Source organism: Caretta caretta, chromosome 1, assembly GCF_965140235.1.
Source record: "Caretta caretta isolate rCarCar2 chromosome 1, rCarCar1.hap1, whole genome shotgun sequence".
Taxonomy (NCBI): domain Eukaryota; kingdom Metazoa; phylum Chordata; order Testudines; family Cheloniidae; genus Caretta; species Caretta caretta.
Window position 1 is genome coordinate 307845228 of NC_134206.1, and position 18311 is coordinate 307863538.

The following is an 18311-nucleotide window of genomic DNA, read 5'->3' on the forward strand; positions in this document are numbered from 1 at the left end:
ATACCCCGATTCATACTGAGAAGCAGTTTACTTCACCAGTGTGGTCCCATTGACTTCAGTGGGACTGCTTGTGGAGAAAGGTACGACAACATGGACCACTATTGGTTATGCATTTATCAACTTTTAATTTATTTATTTTGGTTAGCTAATTGTTTTTGATCCAATCCTGATTTTCTTTTATTATATTCACTGGGTAAAATCCTTGGTACATTGAAGTCAATGGTAAAACTCCCATCAGCTTCTATCTCAAGCATTATTCTTAAGTATTAATACCAATGGGAATTGCATTGTAGACTTGGCATAATAAGATACAAGTATGAAAAAGTTACTGCTGATGATTTTGACTGTATGTGAAGCAGGGACACAACATTTTCATCAGAAACTAACAGAAGAACAATTTCTGACACATTATTCCAGTCACTTTTAGCCTAACGTGGTTATTCCCCTTGATCCAGTATTTATAATCTTAAACTAACAATTTAAATAAAATATGGTTTCATAGATTCTGAGGCCAGAAGGGAGCACTGTGATCATCTAGTCTGACCTCCCTGGCTATAGAATTTTCCTGAAATAATCCCTGTTTGAACTAGAATATATATCTTTTAGAAAAAACATTCAATCTTGATTTAAAAATTACTACTGATGAAGAATTTGCCACAACCCTTAGTAAATTGTTCCAGTGGATAATTATCCTCAATGATAGTCTTTATCTGGAGAATCCATTTCCTTGAGTTACTTAAAACAATCTAATATACAAGAATTTAGGAAAAGGAAAGCTTTTTTCCTCAAAATATTTAATCCTTACTGTCCTTCTTTTGGCTAAAGTTATTATTGGCTCACCCAGGTATAACCAAACCCACGAACCACAGAAACAGAATACACAATGTTATTTTTGTCTATAATTGGTATCTGCAAAAGGCATTTTTCTGGACTTGAAAAACCGCAGAAGCGTGACAAATTTTTAGGAGCGTTTTACCAGCAGACACTTTAGTTTGAGCAAATTAAAAGTTATATTAGAGACACAGGATTAAAACAAACAGATATATGCTAGATGTGTGAAACACACTAAATGGTTAATCCTGTGAAATACTGGACCTAGTGTTTAACCTGGTGAAGCAGGCATTTTGGAGAATTGAACCTCTGGGACAGGGGAATGATATACCACACAAGATTCTCCGTGAATATTTTACTATCTGTTAAACTTCCTCTGAACGTCACACCATAAAATTGTGACTTAAGAAGATTTATGGAGTTTTTGGCCACCAAGTCCCAGCTGTGCTGATTAATGGTATTCTTATCACTAATAAATAGAGTACCTCTTGTAACATATATTTCCTTGTATTTCTCAATTCTATTCTTTGATCAGGTAGCCAACACTGTGTGGCAAGGTTACTACTAGCTACTGATTAACTTTGAAATTATAACATGTCAGTATTGAAATTACAATCAATTCTTTTATGAAGAGAAATACGAAACACTAGCCATAGCTGAGTTAACAGAGGAAAAATCAGATCAAACTGAGTTGTTTACCTGAACAATTAAACGTGCACAAAGAAGTTACATTTTTCAAGGCTACATAGGTAGAAAGATTTCTGAGCCTGCATGTGACAGCCACCATCAACAAAAAGCAACACATTTTGCATTGTGTCATGGGATAGAGAAAAAAATTAAACAAAATAACTGGTGATGTCAAAATTGAATAATAACCTCCTCCCACTCTCTCTCTCTCTCTTGTTCTCTCTCTCTCTCACACACACACACACGCACACACACACACACACACATTCATTTATTTAAATCATTGCAGGCCTGAATCTAAAATGTGCCTGTGCAACCATCACATGACTCAAGTCAGGGGAGGGATCCAACAACACAGGATGTGGAGTTTAACTATGCAAGACATCAAGCACCTACTACAATTGCTCATGCAAACTGTTATGTGTATGCCCAAATGAAACTGTCTCACTGGTAAAATAAATATTTAAAAAATGGCTGTCTTATATGACACTGTTAGTTTTACTGCACTGGTTTAAGCTGTTTTGATCTTTGTTTCTTAGCCAGAATATCTGCTCAGTTTAGTTTGCCAGCTGATCAGAATGCAGAGTTCCCAGTTCCTATACTAGAATAGGAGTACTTGTGGCACCTTAGAGACTAACCAATTTATTTGAGCATAAGCTTTTGTGAGCTACAGCTCACTTCATCGGATGCATGCTGTAGCTCACGAAAGCTTATGCTCAAATAAATTGGTTAGTCTCTAAGGTGCCCCAAGTACTCCTTTTCTTTTTGCGAATACAGACTAACACGGCTGCTACTCCGAAACCTATACTAGAATAGCTACACAGCATTATAGACTACTGTCCTCATTTACTGAGAATGAAATTCATCCCAGTTTAGAAGCCTTTACAGGACCCTATGCACCACCAAAACCTCCACTAAATACAGCTTTGGTGTTAGATAGGTGCTGATATGGACCCTCTGCACAAGATGAATGCATCATAATAGAGTACAAGCTATTTATTAAGATGACTCACATATGCTGAGCATGTTACAGTTGTGTAAATCTGTTCTGATACATTAACTGTTAATTATTTTCAGACTTCTCTCTTGATGTTGATAATGGGAGAGTTGGAGCCTTCAGAAGGTAAAATCAAGCACAGTGGAAGGATTTCCTTTTCTCCACAAGTCTCCTGGATCATGCCTGGAACAATCAAAGAAAACATCATCTTTGGTGTGTCCTATGATGAATACAGATATAAGAGTGTCATCAAGGCCTGTCAGCTAGAAGAGGTCAGTCTTAAAATTAAAATTCTCTTATGATCTGTGATAAGTCACATGACTCAAACCAGGTGAGGGGTCCAACAATCCAGGGTATGGAGTTTAACTAAGCAAGATATCCTGCAGCCATGGTCAATTTAGAAAACTCAGCAAGGGCTTCTTGCAGTCAGGGTGTCCCTTTGTTCAAGAAGAGGATGTACCTCATAGGTTAATGCATCACTGACTCCTTTTTTTACACCTTTGGATAGGATAGTTCCCTCCAGTTGAGCCAACTGCTCTCCCCTCATGGCTTCACTCAAGGCAGTGTCTGCACAAAAGGTGGAAAGCTGTGGAGCTGCATTACTTGGAGAGCAGGGATTAACCATTCTCTAGCTAGTCAGTGGATGGAAGGTGCACATTCTCTCACACATGCGCTCTCTCTCACACTGCTGCCACAAACACCATTGACATGTGACAAAAGTCACAATTAAGTTGCTGCTTCTAGCATACCAAAGGCAAATGCGGTTACTGGAGCAGAGACTCCTTCCAGGAAAATAAGAAGGGGAGAAAAAGGGGAAGATGCCTTCAAATGACCTCTGCCCAGCCCATTCAAATGACTGCACTGAATGTACTATTTACTGTGATCAATTTAATCAATGACTCACAAATTACTTTCTGTCAGCTAGAAGAGGTCAGTCTTTTCGCTTTGTTTGTAAGTTACTTGAACTGCTCAGATAACTCATCATGAATGTAACCATCTGTGTGATATCAATGGGTGATTGGGTTCTCTAGTCACATGGTATTATTTTAATTCCAGATAAACTGGTGAAATTACAATGCCGAAGGAGTGATTATAATTAAAGCCACGGGGTCTTGGGTTCTGTTGGAGAGTGCGAGACTAGTGTGGGAGTTAGGAGGAGCTAAACAATCAGGGTTAGAGAATTTTAGGATATTTTAAACTAGGGGATGGGGAACCTATGGCCCGTGGGCTGGATCCTACCTGCTGCTTCATTTCATCCGGCCCACGGCAAGTCTACATGCCACGGGCCAGAAGCCCTGAGCCTGGGTTCCCCCCCGTGGGGCTGGAGCCATGAGCACTGGCTCACCCTGCTGTGGGTGGAAGCTGGGGTTAGCAAGATGTTAAAAGTCCGGCTGGCTCCGTGCAGCTCCTGGAAGCAGCTGGCATGTCCGTGCAGCCCCTAGGTGAAGTGGCGATCAGGGAACTGAGGGAAGCTCCGTGCGCTGCCCCTGCCCCCAGCCATAACCAATGGGAGCTGTGGGGGCCCAGAGCCCTCTGGCCCCTCCGCCTAGGGGCTGGACATTGCGGCTGCTTCTGGGAGCAGCGTGGAGCCAGTCAGCAAGTCTGCCTTAGCCCTGCTGTGCCACCGACTGGGAGCTGCCTGAGGTAAGCACTGCCTGGTGGGAGCCCGCATCTCCTGCCCCAGCTCAGAACACCCTCCCTCACCCTAACTACCTCCCAGACCCTGCACCCCAACCCCCAGCCCTGAGCCCCGCCCTGCTGCACTCCAACCCCCTTGGCTCCAGCCCAGAGCCTTCTCCTGCACCCTCATACCATCATTCCCAGCCCCACCCCAGAACCCACACCCCCAGCTGGAGTCCTCATCCCCTCCCACACTCCAACCCCCTGCCCCAACTGGGAGTCCCCTACCACATCCTGAATCCCTCATTTCTGGCCTCACCCTGGAGCCTAGGGGAAACCCGAGCATCCGCACACACACACACCTCCATGGGGCTGGAGCTGTGACCGCCGGCTCACCCCGCTGTGGGGGGAAGCCCCCCACCCCCTCCACGCTCCTCCGTGGTGCTGTGTGGCCTGCAACTGAGTTTTTCTGTGGGCCAGTGGCCCCTGATAGAAAAAAGGTTCCCTACCTGTTTTAAACCTTTCCCTTTTTGACATTTGAGTCTGGCCTTCCTTGAGACATAACTGCTAGAAAAGTTAGGCCACTATATAGTTTGACAGAGTGAGTTCAGACTTCAGATTAGTTTTCTCTTATCACATTCACAGAAAGGGTTTGTGTGAAGGCCTGGTTGCAAATTTTCTCTCAAAATATTCTTTGACAGAAAAGTGGGTTTTACACTAGATTATTTTTTTTTGCGTGGAAAATTAATTTTTTGTCAAAATGTTTCCCCCCAAAACAAAAGATTATGGCCAACAGTGGGAATTGTAGTTTGCTCTTTGTTTTCCCATTCTCCCCTATGCGCCAGGATCCCCAGCTGGACCACATCTTCCACAAAGCAACACAGTCAGAGACTCCACGTTGTATAGATTCCCCTCACCAAAAAGGGGAGACTCTCTGATGTATTATGGGAGATGTTGTCTAGCTGGGGTACCTGTCGACAGCGGAGAATGAGGACACAAGGATCAAACTACAACTCCCAAGAGGCACTATAACTCCCATTTTCAGCAGGAAACTCAAAATTTCCTGCGCAAGATTTCAATGAAAACCAAAAGTTTTTTTTTCCCTGGGGGAAGAAATTTCAGCCTTATTAGTGTCAGTATTCATGAACCCAGTGCCAGTCCCCAGTTTTCTGTCACCAACTGGCATTCACGACAGTTATTGCACAGACAAAACTAGTAATTGTAGGCAGTTGCATGTGCACAAGCCCATAACAGCCTCTGTGCCAAGGTTGTTGTGTTAGTGCACAAAATGACCAAGGAAACTAATGACCTGTAAAGGAAATTACAAATGAAGTAATAACTATCAAAGCAAAGGAGGGAGAAAGAAGTCATCATGTGCACCATTTAGGCTCTGTGCAGATACCAGGAGCCAGCCTTAACATGGGCACTAATGGTGTAGCTTTGTCATCACAACCCAGTCCCTTGCTAGAGGCAGATCCTGGTGATCTGTTGTTCGGAAAATGCAGTCTCTTTGCACATTGCGACTCGGGTTAGGGAGCCCTTTTGAGAACAGGGGATGTGGCACAGACTGTTGTTCAGTGAAGGATGATGTAGGGAAGGACAGCAAATCCAGAGAAGAGTGTTATTCAGTTTTTCATCCTCTCAGAAAGGATGATGGTGATAGCAATGTGACACCAATTCCAGAGACGGGAGGAGGAAAATTGGGCTGCTCACAAAATATTTACTTAAACTATATCTTAGTCTAATTTGCTGTTCGTGATTTGAGATAGAAATTTTTCTGTTTCCTGAATGGATGACAAACTTTAAACGCAGTGGGAAAGCACTTTTGGCAAGAAAAGCAAATCACTTTATTAGGCTTGATCCCTTCAACCAGTGCTTCCTATTGACTTCCGTGGGCACTGGATCAGGCCCTTAACATATTCAGACTAAGAATAACCATTCTGCAACATTCATGTGAATGTGTTTGCATTAATATTTGCAAAGAGAAAGGGGGAAATGTGAGAAGCCATTTGAATTTGAAAAAAATATTTGTGAATAGTTTCCCCAGCTGCATATGAAACGGTCTAAGCCCACAGAGTAAGCCTATTATAAAACCATTCACAGTAAGGTCTGATGCTTCTTACCAAAGTTTCTACCTACTTTGATTGTTAAAAGCCAAACAATCACATTTTAAATTCATTTATTCTTTCAGAATAGATCTAATTACCAAAATGTCTTTATAGAAAATGGAATTAACAACCTTTACGTACGACTAGGGATAGCCTGAAATTTCAGAATAGCTGTTTATTGAATGAGAAAAAATGCTTCAGGATGAGGAGTATGGTAATAGGGGAGCCTCTAGAACTGTATGAAAGATCCCAGGAACTGTGTGAAAGGTTTAGAATCTCAGAGCTACTCAAAATTAGGAAGAGTGATACTGCTACTTATGGGCTTAGTCTATTAACAGGGAGTTTCCAGGGTGGGACACCACATGAGTTTTGTGAAACATCAAGCAAACCAGCTGTGGAGCCCCTGTGACCAGACTTTGAAGGTTCTGATACACATAACCTACACAAACAGAACCCAGCAAGGTTGGCTCAGGTGAGTTCTCCCAGCGCTGTGGTTTAGAGATGGTCAACAATTTTCATTCAAAAATCTTTTTTCAGTGAAAAGTTTTCATAGAAACAGAAATCTCCATGGAGATTTCTGAAAAATTGAGGATTTAATTGAAAAACCCCAAACCCTAAAAACTATTCTTTCCTCAGCTGAAAATAGAAAATATTTAAGCAAAAAACCTGAAAAATTTAGATAATTTTTGCCGAAATAAAAATTGTATGTTCATCAACATTTTTAAACAACAAAAATTTTAAAAACAGCTTACTATTTTTTAACTCTTATAAAACTATTTACTGAGGAAAGTGTCTGCATGAGGTGCTCAGTTTTGCTATTTTTCCTCACCAAAACTGTTGTTGATTTCAATGGAGATTTATGGGCCAGATTTTAAAGGCCTCAGCACCTGCCACTCTTCTTGACCTCATGGCCAGATTTTCAAAAGAGCTCAGTATTCAGCGTGCTGAGGTCTTTTAAAAATCTGACTCTGTGCATGTAAACTACTGCAGGATCAAGGTCCTATTTAACATCCAGTTCGTAATTGATACATTGAGGTGGGCTCCATGGGTACTGTATGTTTCTTGCTGCTGTCAGATCATGGTTCCAGACAAGTGTTTTTATCACACAGTGAAACGCAAAAGTGTATTTTGTAAAGATTTATTGCACTAGAGCTTGTCTGTATTTATTCCACCCAGCTTCTAAGATCTTCTTATTCACCCAGCCTTGTCACAAGACAGGGCTCTTGTTTTCATCTATATATTAAAGACAACAGATATTTAAACTAGCTTAGCAAAGTCTTTCTTTAGGTCATACAGTGAAAGTTATTTTCTTTTAGATCCATTCAAGCACGAAAACAATAGATGGTTTGTTTTAAGATAAGAGGAGGTTACTGTACTTTATCTCTATGCAGGGTACAATTAAATAATAAAGTTTTTTTTAATATGTTTAAGGCCTTACTGTGTATGCCACTGATACTCAAAAAACAGCCTGAGTTTTGATTAGCAGTTTGACAGGAATTTTATTAAGACTTTCTGAAGAAGAGGTCCTGGCTTTGTTCCATGCTAGGCCTTCTGCCACAGACTGCTGCATGAGTCCAGCCTTATAGCTATTGTCAACAACACAAATCCAAGAACCAGCCTGTTGCAGCCATTCCAAATTCTATTTTTGCTCTAAGGGCCATGCTGTGCATCCCCTGCAATAAGACAGGAAATTCCTAGAATGATGGGAAGGTTAACAATATTGGTCAGCCTCATGACTGCTGACTGCTCTGTCCATCCTGTGGGTGCCAACTGCTGAATCTGACCCATATCTTTTAGGTCTTTAAGCCTCTGGAGCTAGTGCCAGTGAGGTGAGCAGCTGGTTAGCATAAGAAAAAGTGTTATTAAATAGTTCCCGACAGTAGTTCAAGGCACTGCCTTGAGGGTAAAAAAGAATGAACAGATATCTTCATAATGGCAGGAGGAAGTTTTGGTACATGTGGACTCTGAACAAGCTAGGTATTACACTATGACCAGGGAGAAATCTAGCAAGAACCCTTCCCTTACACGGTGTCCTAGTGTCATCAGTCATCTCTTCAGTCCTTCTAGCTTCTACAAAGTTTCTGAGGAAACACTGCAGAGAAGATTAAAAAATGCTGAAAACCAAATGTTAATTCCCTACCTACAGCCTCTGGTAAATCTTTTAGAACTCTCTTGTGTGCTTAAGGCAGAGCCTGGCGCTTGGTGGGGTTGGTGTGGATCACCAGGAAGTTTCTGCCTGTGCTCCGTCATACCCCTTTATGAATGACCAAATACTCCACCTGACTGAGTGAAGGGGCCGCAATTGTTTCTGGCTTTTACATAGGCTATGCAAAAGGGGTTGGAGGTGGTGGTGGTGGAAGAAAACTCATCTCCTCGCTGCACAGCTGCAGAAGGCTTGTCTGCGTGGGAAGATAGCATACAGCAAGGGAGGGTGTGAATCTAGAGCATACCTGCTGTCCATGCACTAACTCACTGTGTGAACACTGCCAAAGCGCAGTGAAAGTCCCAGACTGCAGCTTAGCATACTGTATTTGGAAGCATCAGTGTGCTAAGCCATACACCAGGACTTTCAAAGCACTGTAGCAGTGTCCATATGGTGAGTTAGTTACTGATGTGCTGTAAATTCACACTCTGGAGTGCTTGTTAACTTTCCATGTAGACAAGCCCTCAACTACAGTTAAATGAGATTCTACCCCAAATTCACGTTGTCATTGACAATACTCTTGGGGAGGAAAAAAGCCCTTTCCTGTATTTGATACAGAAGACTGGAACAATACAACTTGTTTCAGCTCCAAGCAGCAATGTAGATGTGGAATGATCCCTCTCCTATCTCCTTCACGTCCAGACCTCTAAAGAAAGTAGCATGATGGAGTGCACATTTAAGATCCACATCAGCTTGTTCCAGAAGGAAAGTTAAGTGACTGCTCAATAGAGTCATTTTTCTTCTTCTTTCCCATCCCCGCCCCCCACCTAAACATGCACTAATTTATATCTCTGATCATTTCATTTAAGTAAATAGTATTGTAAGTGCAGCATTTGGCCCTTGGCAGGCACCTGTTAGTGCATGGTACTTAATTATTTCAGTGAGAACACAAGGTGCTAAGCACCCTGTTGGTTTCAGGTCTTTGTTTTGGGTTTGATATTTCATACAATAACAGAAATTGCTTTGGCATTATTTTGCCTTATTTTAAAAAAAGGTTAAAAAATAGTGACTCTAATTATTAGGACAGATCACAATTAAAGTAAAAAAATCTCTGTGCATGAACATTAAGAAAAAGACAGTACTACATTTACTCTTCATATCTCTTTTGACTGGCATTTAACCTGTTTTCTAAGAATTTATCACTTACAACCATTTGAGGAATTACTGAAAACGTGTGCAGTAACTTTATCTCAAAAGTAATTATGCATAGATGGAAAATGCAAGCAAATAGTTCACATAGCTTTCCAATATTTGAACCTGTCCAAGAATAAAATGTTCACTGTATCGGACAGCAGGAATCTTTATTTTGAGGGTGGAGCATTTTGTTTGTTAGATTCTGAATTAGTGCTTATGAAGTAAAAGAAGTTCCACCTGGTAGTACCTGTTGCACAAAAGTGTTTCTTGATAGAACAAATGAGCATTTAGATTGTTTCTTAAAAAAAAAAGCATTCCTGCTGCTTTATTATTATTTGCTGTTTGCGTTCCAGAAGGCCATAGACAAAGAGTACACATCTATTGTAAAAGACAGTCCCTACTCTTAAAACTCTTGGAAAGCTTTCAATTAAAGTTATAGAAAAGCAATGAGAAAAAAGTGACTTATTTTTTCCAGTGAGCTCCCGCAAGGCCATAAAGAATTCAGAACCCTAGAAAGGACACTATCTATTCTAAAGAACTCTGACTGAATATACTGGCCTGATAATTTGGCAATGTATGTTTGTATGGCCTCTAGCATAACAGGATCCTGGTCTACGAATGAGGCCCCCAGGTGCTACCATTGTACAAATAAAATAAATAAGTTGGGTAGGAATTACACTCTTGCAGAATCATGCAAAATACAGGCCAATATTTATTAAGGCTGGTTCTGTACAGACTAAGATAATTTTGTAATAAAATTGGTGTATAAACTACTTAGCATACACATCAGTGATTTTTTTCCCTTGTGGTAATATCACCCATTGATTTGGTGCCTTCAGGACTAGAGGAGCTTAAGAAAACTGCATGGGGCATTGCCTATCAGCATGCCTAAGATTTGCTTAACTTGTGTATGCTTATGTCTTAAAGTTATTTGTAGTAGTTTGTTTGATAAGATTAAGATAGTTCAAAGCACCACCATTAATGGAATTAGAACGAAAGTATATGATTTTTATATTTGATAGTGGGATGTATCAGGTGAGCAGCAGTTGTTCGTGGTACCAGTTGCCAGGGTCTTGATTTTCACCTGACCGGGGTACTTGGGCTATTAAAATATAAAAACCCAAACCTCAGTTCAGCTTTTAAACTGAGACTTCCAAAGGCTTCTTATGGCCTGATTTCTAAATGACCTTAAATAAAAAGTAATGCCTTTGGTCCGTGGAAGTTTGAGTCAATCAAGAAGAAAGCTTTTCCAGCTAGCATTGTCCCTCCCCAACAGGAGTCTAGTTTCTAGTGCAAGCTGACCCCGACTCCGCACAGCACATCCCTCATAGTGTTCTTGGGGATTTATGGAACTGATCACAGCTGACACAGCCCTACTACCCTGACATGTCCTACACCTTTATGGGTGGAGGGACTGGTGACATCTCTGGCAGCACAATGCTCAATAATTCTATGCTCAGTGCTAATTCAGTGGAGAAAATGCCATTTATTTAGGCTTGGCACAATTTGATTTTTTTTTAAATAATTTCAACTGATAAAAATATAAACTTAAAAATAAACATCTATATTATCTATTTAAATTTTCACAGCTAAAGGAAATTATGGGACAGGATCAGACAATTATTTAATGACAGTAAATGTTGAGATTCAAAAAGCTAAAGCTTTGTAAGCATTAAAACACAAACTGTCAACATCACATGTCAAAATATACAAAGTAAATATCCTTAAATCAAACTCTAATAAGTTCTCAGTTATCATTTCTTACTTTCCTTGTCTGTAAATTTTGATTATCCTTGATGGAAATATTTTTTGGTGAGTTTGTGTGTGTACAGTGAAATCAACTTTTAACCACATTTACTGATAAAAATCTAATCCTTCCAAGCCTACATTTACCAACTCACCAACATACCTAAACCAGGGCTAGTTCCTGACAGGGCTAGATCCTGGCTTTAAGGTCCTGGACATTGTATGGGGCAAATCCCAGCAGGAGCTCCCACAAGTAGGCAGGATTGCTGAGGGAAAATAAGCAAGAATAGGCCCTGAAGTATACTCTCCCCTGCCCCAGCATATCTCAAGTAAGGGAGGACATGTTGATTACCTCAGTATTTCCCCTTCCACTTTAGGGAGGACAGCATCAGGGCAATGCTAATGCGGAATAGTTCTTTCTGGGTTCCCGGCTGTTCTGTGGCCACTATTCTCTTCCACCGGGGGCTCCCCGAGTGCTTGGTTATCTGACCTTCTGGGGTCGGGCCTGGATACTTGTTTCGGGAGGGGGCTTCTCTGGGTAGTCGGGACAGCTCAAGGGCTGCTATCCATCTCTCCACCAACGTGATCATCCCATTGTAGGTGGCAGGGTCGTTCTGGCCCACTCTTGCACAAAGATCTGGAGGCAATCCCCTCGTATAGCGGTCTATTACCAGAGTTTCCAACATTTCCTCTGGTTTGCATGCCTCGGGTCATAACCATTTTCGTGTGAGGTGGATGAGGTCGAACAATTGGGACCTTGGAGGCTTGCCATCCTGGTATCTCCACTCGTATCTCTGGGACCGTACTGCAGTCATTACCCCGATCGCGCTAGGATCTCCACTTTCAGCTGAGGGTAGTCACAGGCAGCTTCAGTGGGCATGTCATGATAGGCTTTCTGAGCTTCTTCACATAAGGGAGCAAGGTTGCTGGCCCACTGGTCCTGGGGCCATGCCTTTCACAAGGCGGTCCTCTCAAAGGAGAGGAGATATGCCTCTATTTCATCATTGGCTGTCATCTTTGGTAGACAACCAGCAGCCCTCCATACTCGTGACTCTTCAGACCCTTGGTTTTTGGCAGTGAGGGCTTTCAGGTTGTCTACCAGCCCCTGTAAAAGGGCTCGATCCTGGGAGGCCTGCCCTATCAATAATTGGTTAGTCTCTTGTTGTAGCTGCATGGATTCTTGTTGTGCCATCGCATGGACTGGGTGGCTTCCTGCTGGGCTGCAGTGGCATGTATCAGTGCTTTTATTACATCTTCCATTGCAATGAGGACACCTAAACCCCATGCACTTTTTTTTTTAAATTCTCCTCTTTTTTTCACAGATTTTGAAGTAAGAGTCTGGGGGGCGGGGTGGGGTGGGACCATGTTTGTTAAGAAGGCTCAGTTAAAGAAACTGCTCTAGCTGAAGATTTGTGTTTCTCAAGGAATCCAGGGAAACTGACAAGGATTAGCCAAGGAGGTGAGCTGACTCAGTAGAGTAAAGCTCGGTCCAAAAGGAAGAGGGTGCTATAAAATAGGCCCAATCTATTCCAGTGGGTTTAAGCCATGTTTGCACTCTTTCAAGCCTGGGCCATTCTGCACCAGTCTGGTTCCCTGGTGCAAATTGGCTACTGTAACTTGAGCTGCCTATCAATGGCCTGAAGGTCCTAGAAGGTCAGTGGAGGATCACCTTATGCAGGTGAGCTCTCTATGGGTTGGATCTGCTGGGCAGAGGATAGCTTTGCACCAGTGGCATGGTAGGCAGCTGCTCCAACACAGGGGAGGATCTTGTTTTGTAAGTGTGGATGAGGAGAAACACTGACTCAAAAGACAGGAATATACCCACTTTGTAAAGTTTATCTCAAGGTTGTGATAACCTGTGAAAGTTTGAGCATAAAACATTTCTTGCTTAGCAATAAAATAAATCTGAGTGCTCCACTTTGTAGTATTCCATGCTGATATTATTTGGTTAAATGCTTTTTGTACTCTAGTCAGTCTTCCCCACCCTCCTTCCTTGTGTAAGGTACGAGTTTCTGAGCAGACTATCTTGGATGCTGTCCTATCTTCTCTGTCACTTCTTGAATCAGACTTAATTCCCTTAGCCTGACTGTGCTGTCTATAAATTGAACATACCCACCATTTCTTGCTTTAAAAATCTTCTGCCAAAGGAAAAGTTCATTAGGGAATGGGTGAATTTTGCCAGCATTTGCTTGAGTTTTGGGTGGACCTGAAACTCCAGCTAAATGTCATGAACTCTTGTGAAACAGAACTCCTGGATTGGGATCATGAACTTTCTGTAAATGATTTTACACAAATCTAATGAGCAGCAGGACTTAGGGAGCACAAGAGGCTTTTTTATTTGAATAGGAGACCAATTTTTTTAAGTGACTGGTGACTTTGAGACCAATTTGAGATACCTTAAAAGGACCTGATTTTCACTAGGGAAATGCTCAGGACTTTCTAAAAATCAGGCCCCTTTAACATGTCCCAAGTTGCACACACACAAATTTGAAGCATTCAAAATTATTACTTACTAAGTCTATAGCAGAAATGCTAAGAAGCAGACATTAGCCTGAATGGTGAGGTTTCATTCTGGAGTTGAACAGCCTCAAAATTCGGGGTTTGTTCAGATCCATTTAATTTTAAAGACTGCTTATAGTTTAATGACCAGGGGGAAAGTGCAGTTTTGTGCTTTCTGCAAAATCAGCAAGCTGTAATTGCAAATGTATATAACAAGGCTGAAATAAAATAAAATGGGGGGAAGGGAGTGGAAGGAAGTTAAAGTTAATAGGTTTTAAAGTCAGAAGGGTCATAAAATCTCATCCAGTAAATTCTATATCAACCGCATAACATGTTTGAGCTAGAACATTTATTTTTAGAAGGATATCCAGTCTTGATTTAAAGAACACCAAGTGAAGGAGAATCCACCACACCCATAGATGGCTTTTTCCAATTGTTAATTATCCTCACTGTTAAAAATGTGCACCTTATTTCTATCCTGAATTTGTCTAGCTTCATCTTCCAACTACTAGATCATCTTTTGCCTTTTTGTTTGTTTTGCTAGATTAAAGAGCCATCCACTATCAGAAATCTCTTCCCCGTGTAGATACTTGTAGATTGTGACCAAACCACTTCTTAATCTTCTCTTGGTTTATCTAAATCAGTGGTCCCCAAACTTTTAATGTTGCACCCTCACCTTAGCCCATAATGTAATCTTTCTGAGCCCCACTGGGGCTGGGAAGAGGGCCAGAGGCTGGGAGCAGCAGCTGGGGCCACAGCTGGGAGTAGGGCCACAGCCGGGAGTGGCCCAGGGGAGGGAGGCTGGTCTGGGCCCCACCACACCCTCGCAAAGATTCCTCCATGCCCCACAGTTTGTGGACCTCTGGATCTAAATAGATAGTTTCTTAACTCTCTCATTGTAAGGCAAGTCTTCCAGACTTTGAATAATTCTTGTAGCCCTCTTCTGAACCCTTTCCAGTTCGTGAACACCCTTTTTGAAGTGTGCACACCAGAACTGGACACACTAATGCAGAGTATAGAGGTAAATATCAGCCTCCCAACTCCTACTCAGTGATCTTCTATTGATATTCCAGGTACCCATTTTATTTATTTATGTATTTTAGTGTTTTGTGCACTAGTATTCTGCCACAGGTAATCTTAACTGTTCAGAATATGCAGCATATGACCCACTTGTAGATTATTTGTATTCAAGGCAAATTCTGCAAGGTGAAGCAGAGATGCTGGTAGATGTGTCCTCTGCTGCAAGAATTCTGCCAGCCAGTAAGCTTCCTTAAGATTAAGGAGGATATGTGGTGGGATGCATTTTGCTGCTCCTCTAAACTTCGAATTTGCACCCCTCTATAGCACACTCTACTCAGCAGTCCCTTTCCCTGCCTCTCATACCACTAATTCCCACAGCAAGTTTTCCTGGCTCTTGCCTCAGCCCTCCATGGCTCCGCAGTGGTCTCCCCTCTTGTCGAACTGGTTTTCTGAAGCAGTTCCTTTCAGTAGTAGCTCCACTGGACACAGTCCCAGGAACTTCCACAGCCCCTCCCCTCATTGCTGCTGCCCTCTTTTTTAAGGGCAGCTAAGTAATTCCATCTCTTTCCTCAGGTACAGGGGGTGAGCTAATCAGGCAGCCAGGCCAGCTCCAGGCCTCTGACCCCAGAGAAATGTTATCCCTTACTCCATCACACCCACCGGTGGATAGGTCCTGCTGAGTTGTGCTGAGCAGTTCTTGGCCACAGTGGAGGATCTGGCCTATTGTGTGTACTCTCTGCCTAATAAGAGGTGTCATTATAGTTTCAAATCCACTGCAAGCCCATCTGCTTAGAGATGGGCTTCAGTTGCTCAGTTCTAGCTGAGATCCAAAAGTGAAGGGGTATTAAATCTGGGGGTTTGTTTGGGCCACATCTCTATTTCTTTGAGATTTGAAAGGTTTATGTTCTTGCTGGAAATACAGAAGTAATCATGCGAGTGAGCAAATGGGTGAGGGAGTGTATTTTGCTTGTAACTAAAGAGAAAAATGATTAAATTGAGTGGAATGATGTTCTAGCTCCTTACTGAAATCCTTCGCTTCTGTTTCAGCTCAAATATACTTACAGATTCCCTAGGGCATTTCACACAATGGGGCCTGCACTATGATCTTTGTAGTTGTTGGGAATGCTCTTGAGGCTTGCTGTGCAGAAAACAGATGGCAGAGAGAGAGAGAGAGAGAGAGAGAGGAAGACCACTTCCAAGAGGAAGGAGGGGGAATAAGAGAAGGGGAATATATTGGGTGGGGGCAGGGGAGAGAGAAGGCAGAGTGCGGAGAAGAGAACACAAAGGAAATTGGGGAGAGTGGATAGAGAAGTGAGAGTATGGGGTATTAGTGAGAATAAAGAGAGAGCAAGGGGAAGAGAGAAGAAGAGAAAGTGAAGAGATCTGCGGGGGTAGAGAAGGGGAGAGTGAAAGAAGCAGAGAAGAAGGAAGTCAAGAGTATTAGAGAGAGAAGGAGGAAGTGAGGGTGAACTACAAAGAGCAGACACTGGATGGCTGAGATCTCTGCTCTGTTCTATCATTTGCAGGGTTATTTTATTTTAGGGGCGGGGGGGGGTCCAAAAGTTGGCAAGCCAAAGTGCAGACCATTCAACCCCTCCTCCCTTAATCACCCACAAATGTAACTGAAGTCACTGGGAACGGTAGGGACTCTGTACTTCTGAATAATCAGGCTGCCGGTTTATCAATTTGGACACCCGAAAACGAATGTATCCAGTAGAACTGGATACTCCATAATTATTATACATTTATATCTTGTTCAGCATCAACAGGTTAAATTCATCCCTGATTTGACTCCACTTTCTTCAGTAAAGTTACACCAAGGATGAATATGGCCCAATACTATATATTTTTTGCAGTGGCTAATGCATGTTCCAAACAACTAATGTGTGTCACATTTATTTTAATTTTTTGATTTGTATTTGCCATTGGTAGCTACCTCTAAATGGAAAAGTTGAGTAAGTAGGATCGATTTAGACAAAACATGAAATATTCTGCTGACTCCTTTGGAATCAAATTAATAAAACATTTGTTACCCGTGACACTCCCAGAGTAGTGCCCCCTGTCTACTCTGTGCTATAATCTCCTAAACTGGATTGGAGGGAAGATTTCTTTGGCAGTGTAACACAATAGGTGTCTCTGTTGAAAAATCTCTAATGGCACAAAATATTTTGGCAATGGCACAAAATGGTACCATATTATATTTTATGCACAAACAGGATGAAATCCTGACACCATTTAAGTCAGTGGGTATGTGTACACTGCACACTAAGCTTGGGCTTTGATTCAGTTTTGAGCCCAAGCCCTGTCTTCTGTCCCCACACAAATCCGTATGACTTGGATCAGCAAGCACTCTGGACTCTGGTCCTAGGATCTTCTGGTGCGTGGGTCAGAGCCCAAGTCCCCCTGGGACTCTGGTCCAAGCACTGTCATTTTGCAATGTGCACACAGCTCAAGATGCACACCTGAGTTAGAAGGTCTGCGTAGTGATGATTGGATGTGTTAGCACAGCTGTGAGGCCCGAGTCTAGCAATTGTAAGCCCATGTTTACAATGCAATGTGGATGCTCAAGTGTGGGCTTGGGAACCCTGAGGGTATGTCTACACTGCAATAAAAATCCTGCAGCACCAAGTCTCAGAGTGCAGGTCACTGAACTCAAGCTCATGGTTCTTGGGCAGTGAGGCTAAAAATAGCAATGTGGGCAGTGAGGCTTGGGCTGAATCCCAGGCTCTAAGATCCATCTGTCTCCCCAGCAGAGCCCAGAGCCCAGGTTTCGGCACAAGCCTGGACATCTACACTGCAATTTTTAACCTCACTGCCTGAGCCCATAAGCCCAAGTCAGATGACCCAGTGTGGATGTATCTTGAGTCCACAAGCCTGGGTCTCATGGACCCAGGTTTACAATGCAGTGGGGCCAGACTTTCACCCATTGTCTGTAATGGAAGTTCCCATAGATGCCACAGTTCTTTGGCTGGTCTCTACTGGAAGAACAGAGGCACTAGGAACCAGTAACTGTATTTCTGAATGGACTCAGTAGGAACTGGGGGAAAAAATTCAGCTCAAATATCTAGATATATAAATACGCAAATATCTAATGGCACAGTGGAGAGACATAAAGGTTTTATCTGTAAGAGCAAGGGATGGATGCAGTATTCATGCACGGGCCGTGAAGCCCTCATTGAGCTATGCAGAACATCCCAAATGAGTGCCTATAAAACCTGTATATCATGGCACACTACCATGGATCCTCTCTAAATACCTCATACATTACAGATATACTATTTATGACAAGTTTTGAAATGTTTTAAAAGATGTTGGTGCTGTTTTTCACATCTCTCTGCCTGTAAACTCAACTATGTATATTGTTTACAGGAGTTTGACTGTACAGGTCTCTATGAGGGAAGGAAATAATAATACCTCTCTCTGGTATAGTGCTTTTCATCAGTAGATCTCAGAGTGCTTCACAGGA

At 42.2% G+C, this 18311-nt stretch overlaps 1 protein-coding gene across 1 annotated transcript in view; it reads left to right on the plus strand.

Annotated features, from left to right (window-relative positions):
• Positions 1 to 18311, plus strand: part of CFTR (CF transmembrane conductance regulator) — a 145073-nt gene that overhangs the window by 43775 nt on the left and 82987 nt on the right. Inside the window, exon 11 of the mRNA XM_048848868.2 lies at positions 2596 to 2787. Coding sequence (XP_048704825.2) covers positions 2596 to 2787 — 192 coding nt within the window. The remainder of the gene's footprint in view (positions 1 to 2595; positions 2788 to 18311) is intronic.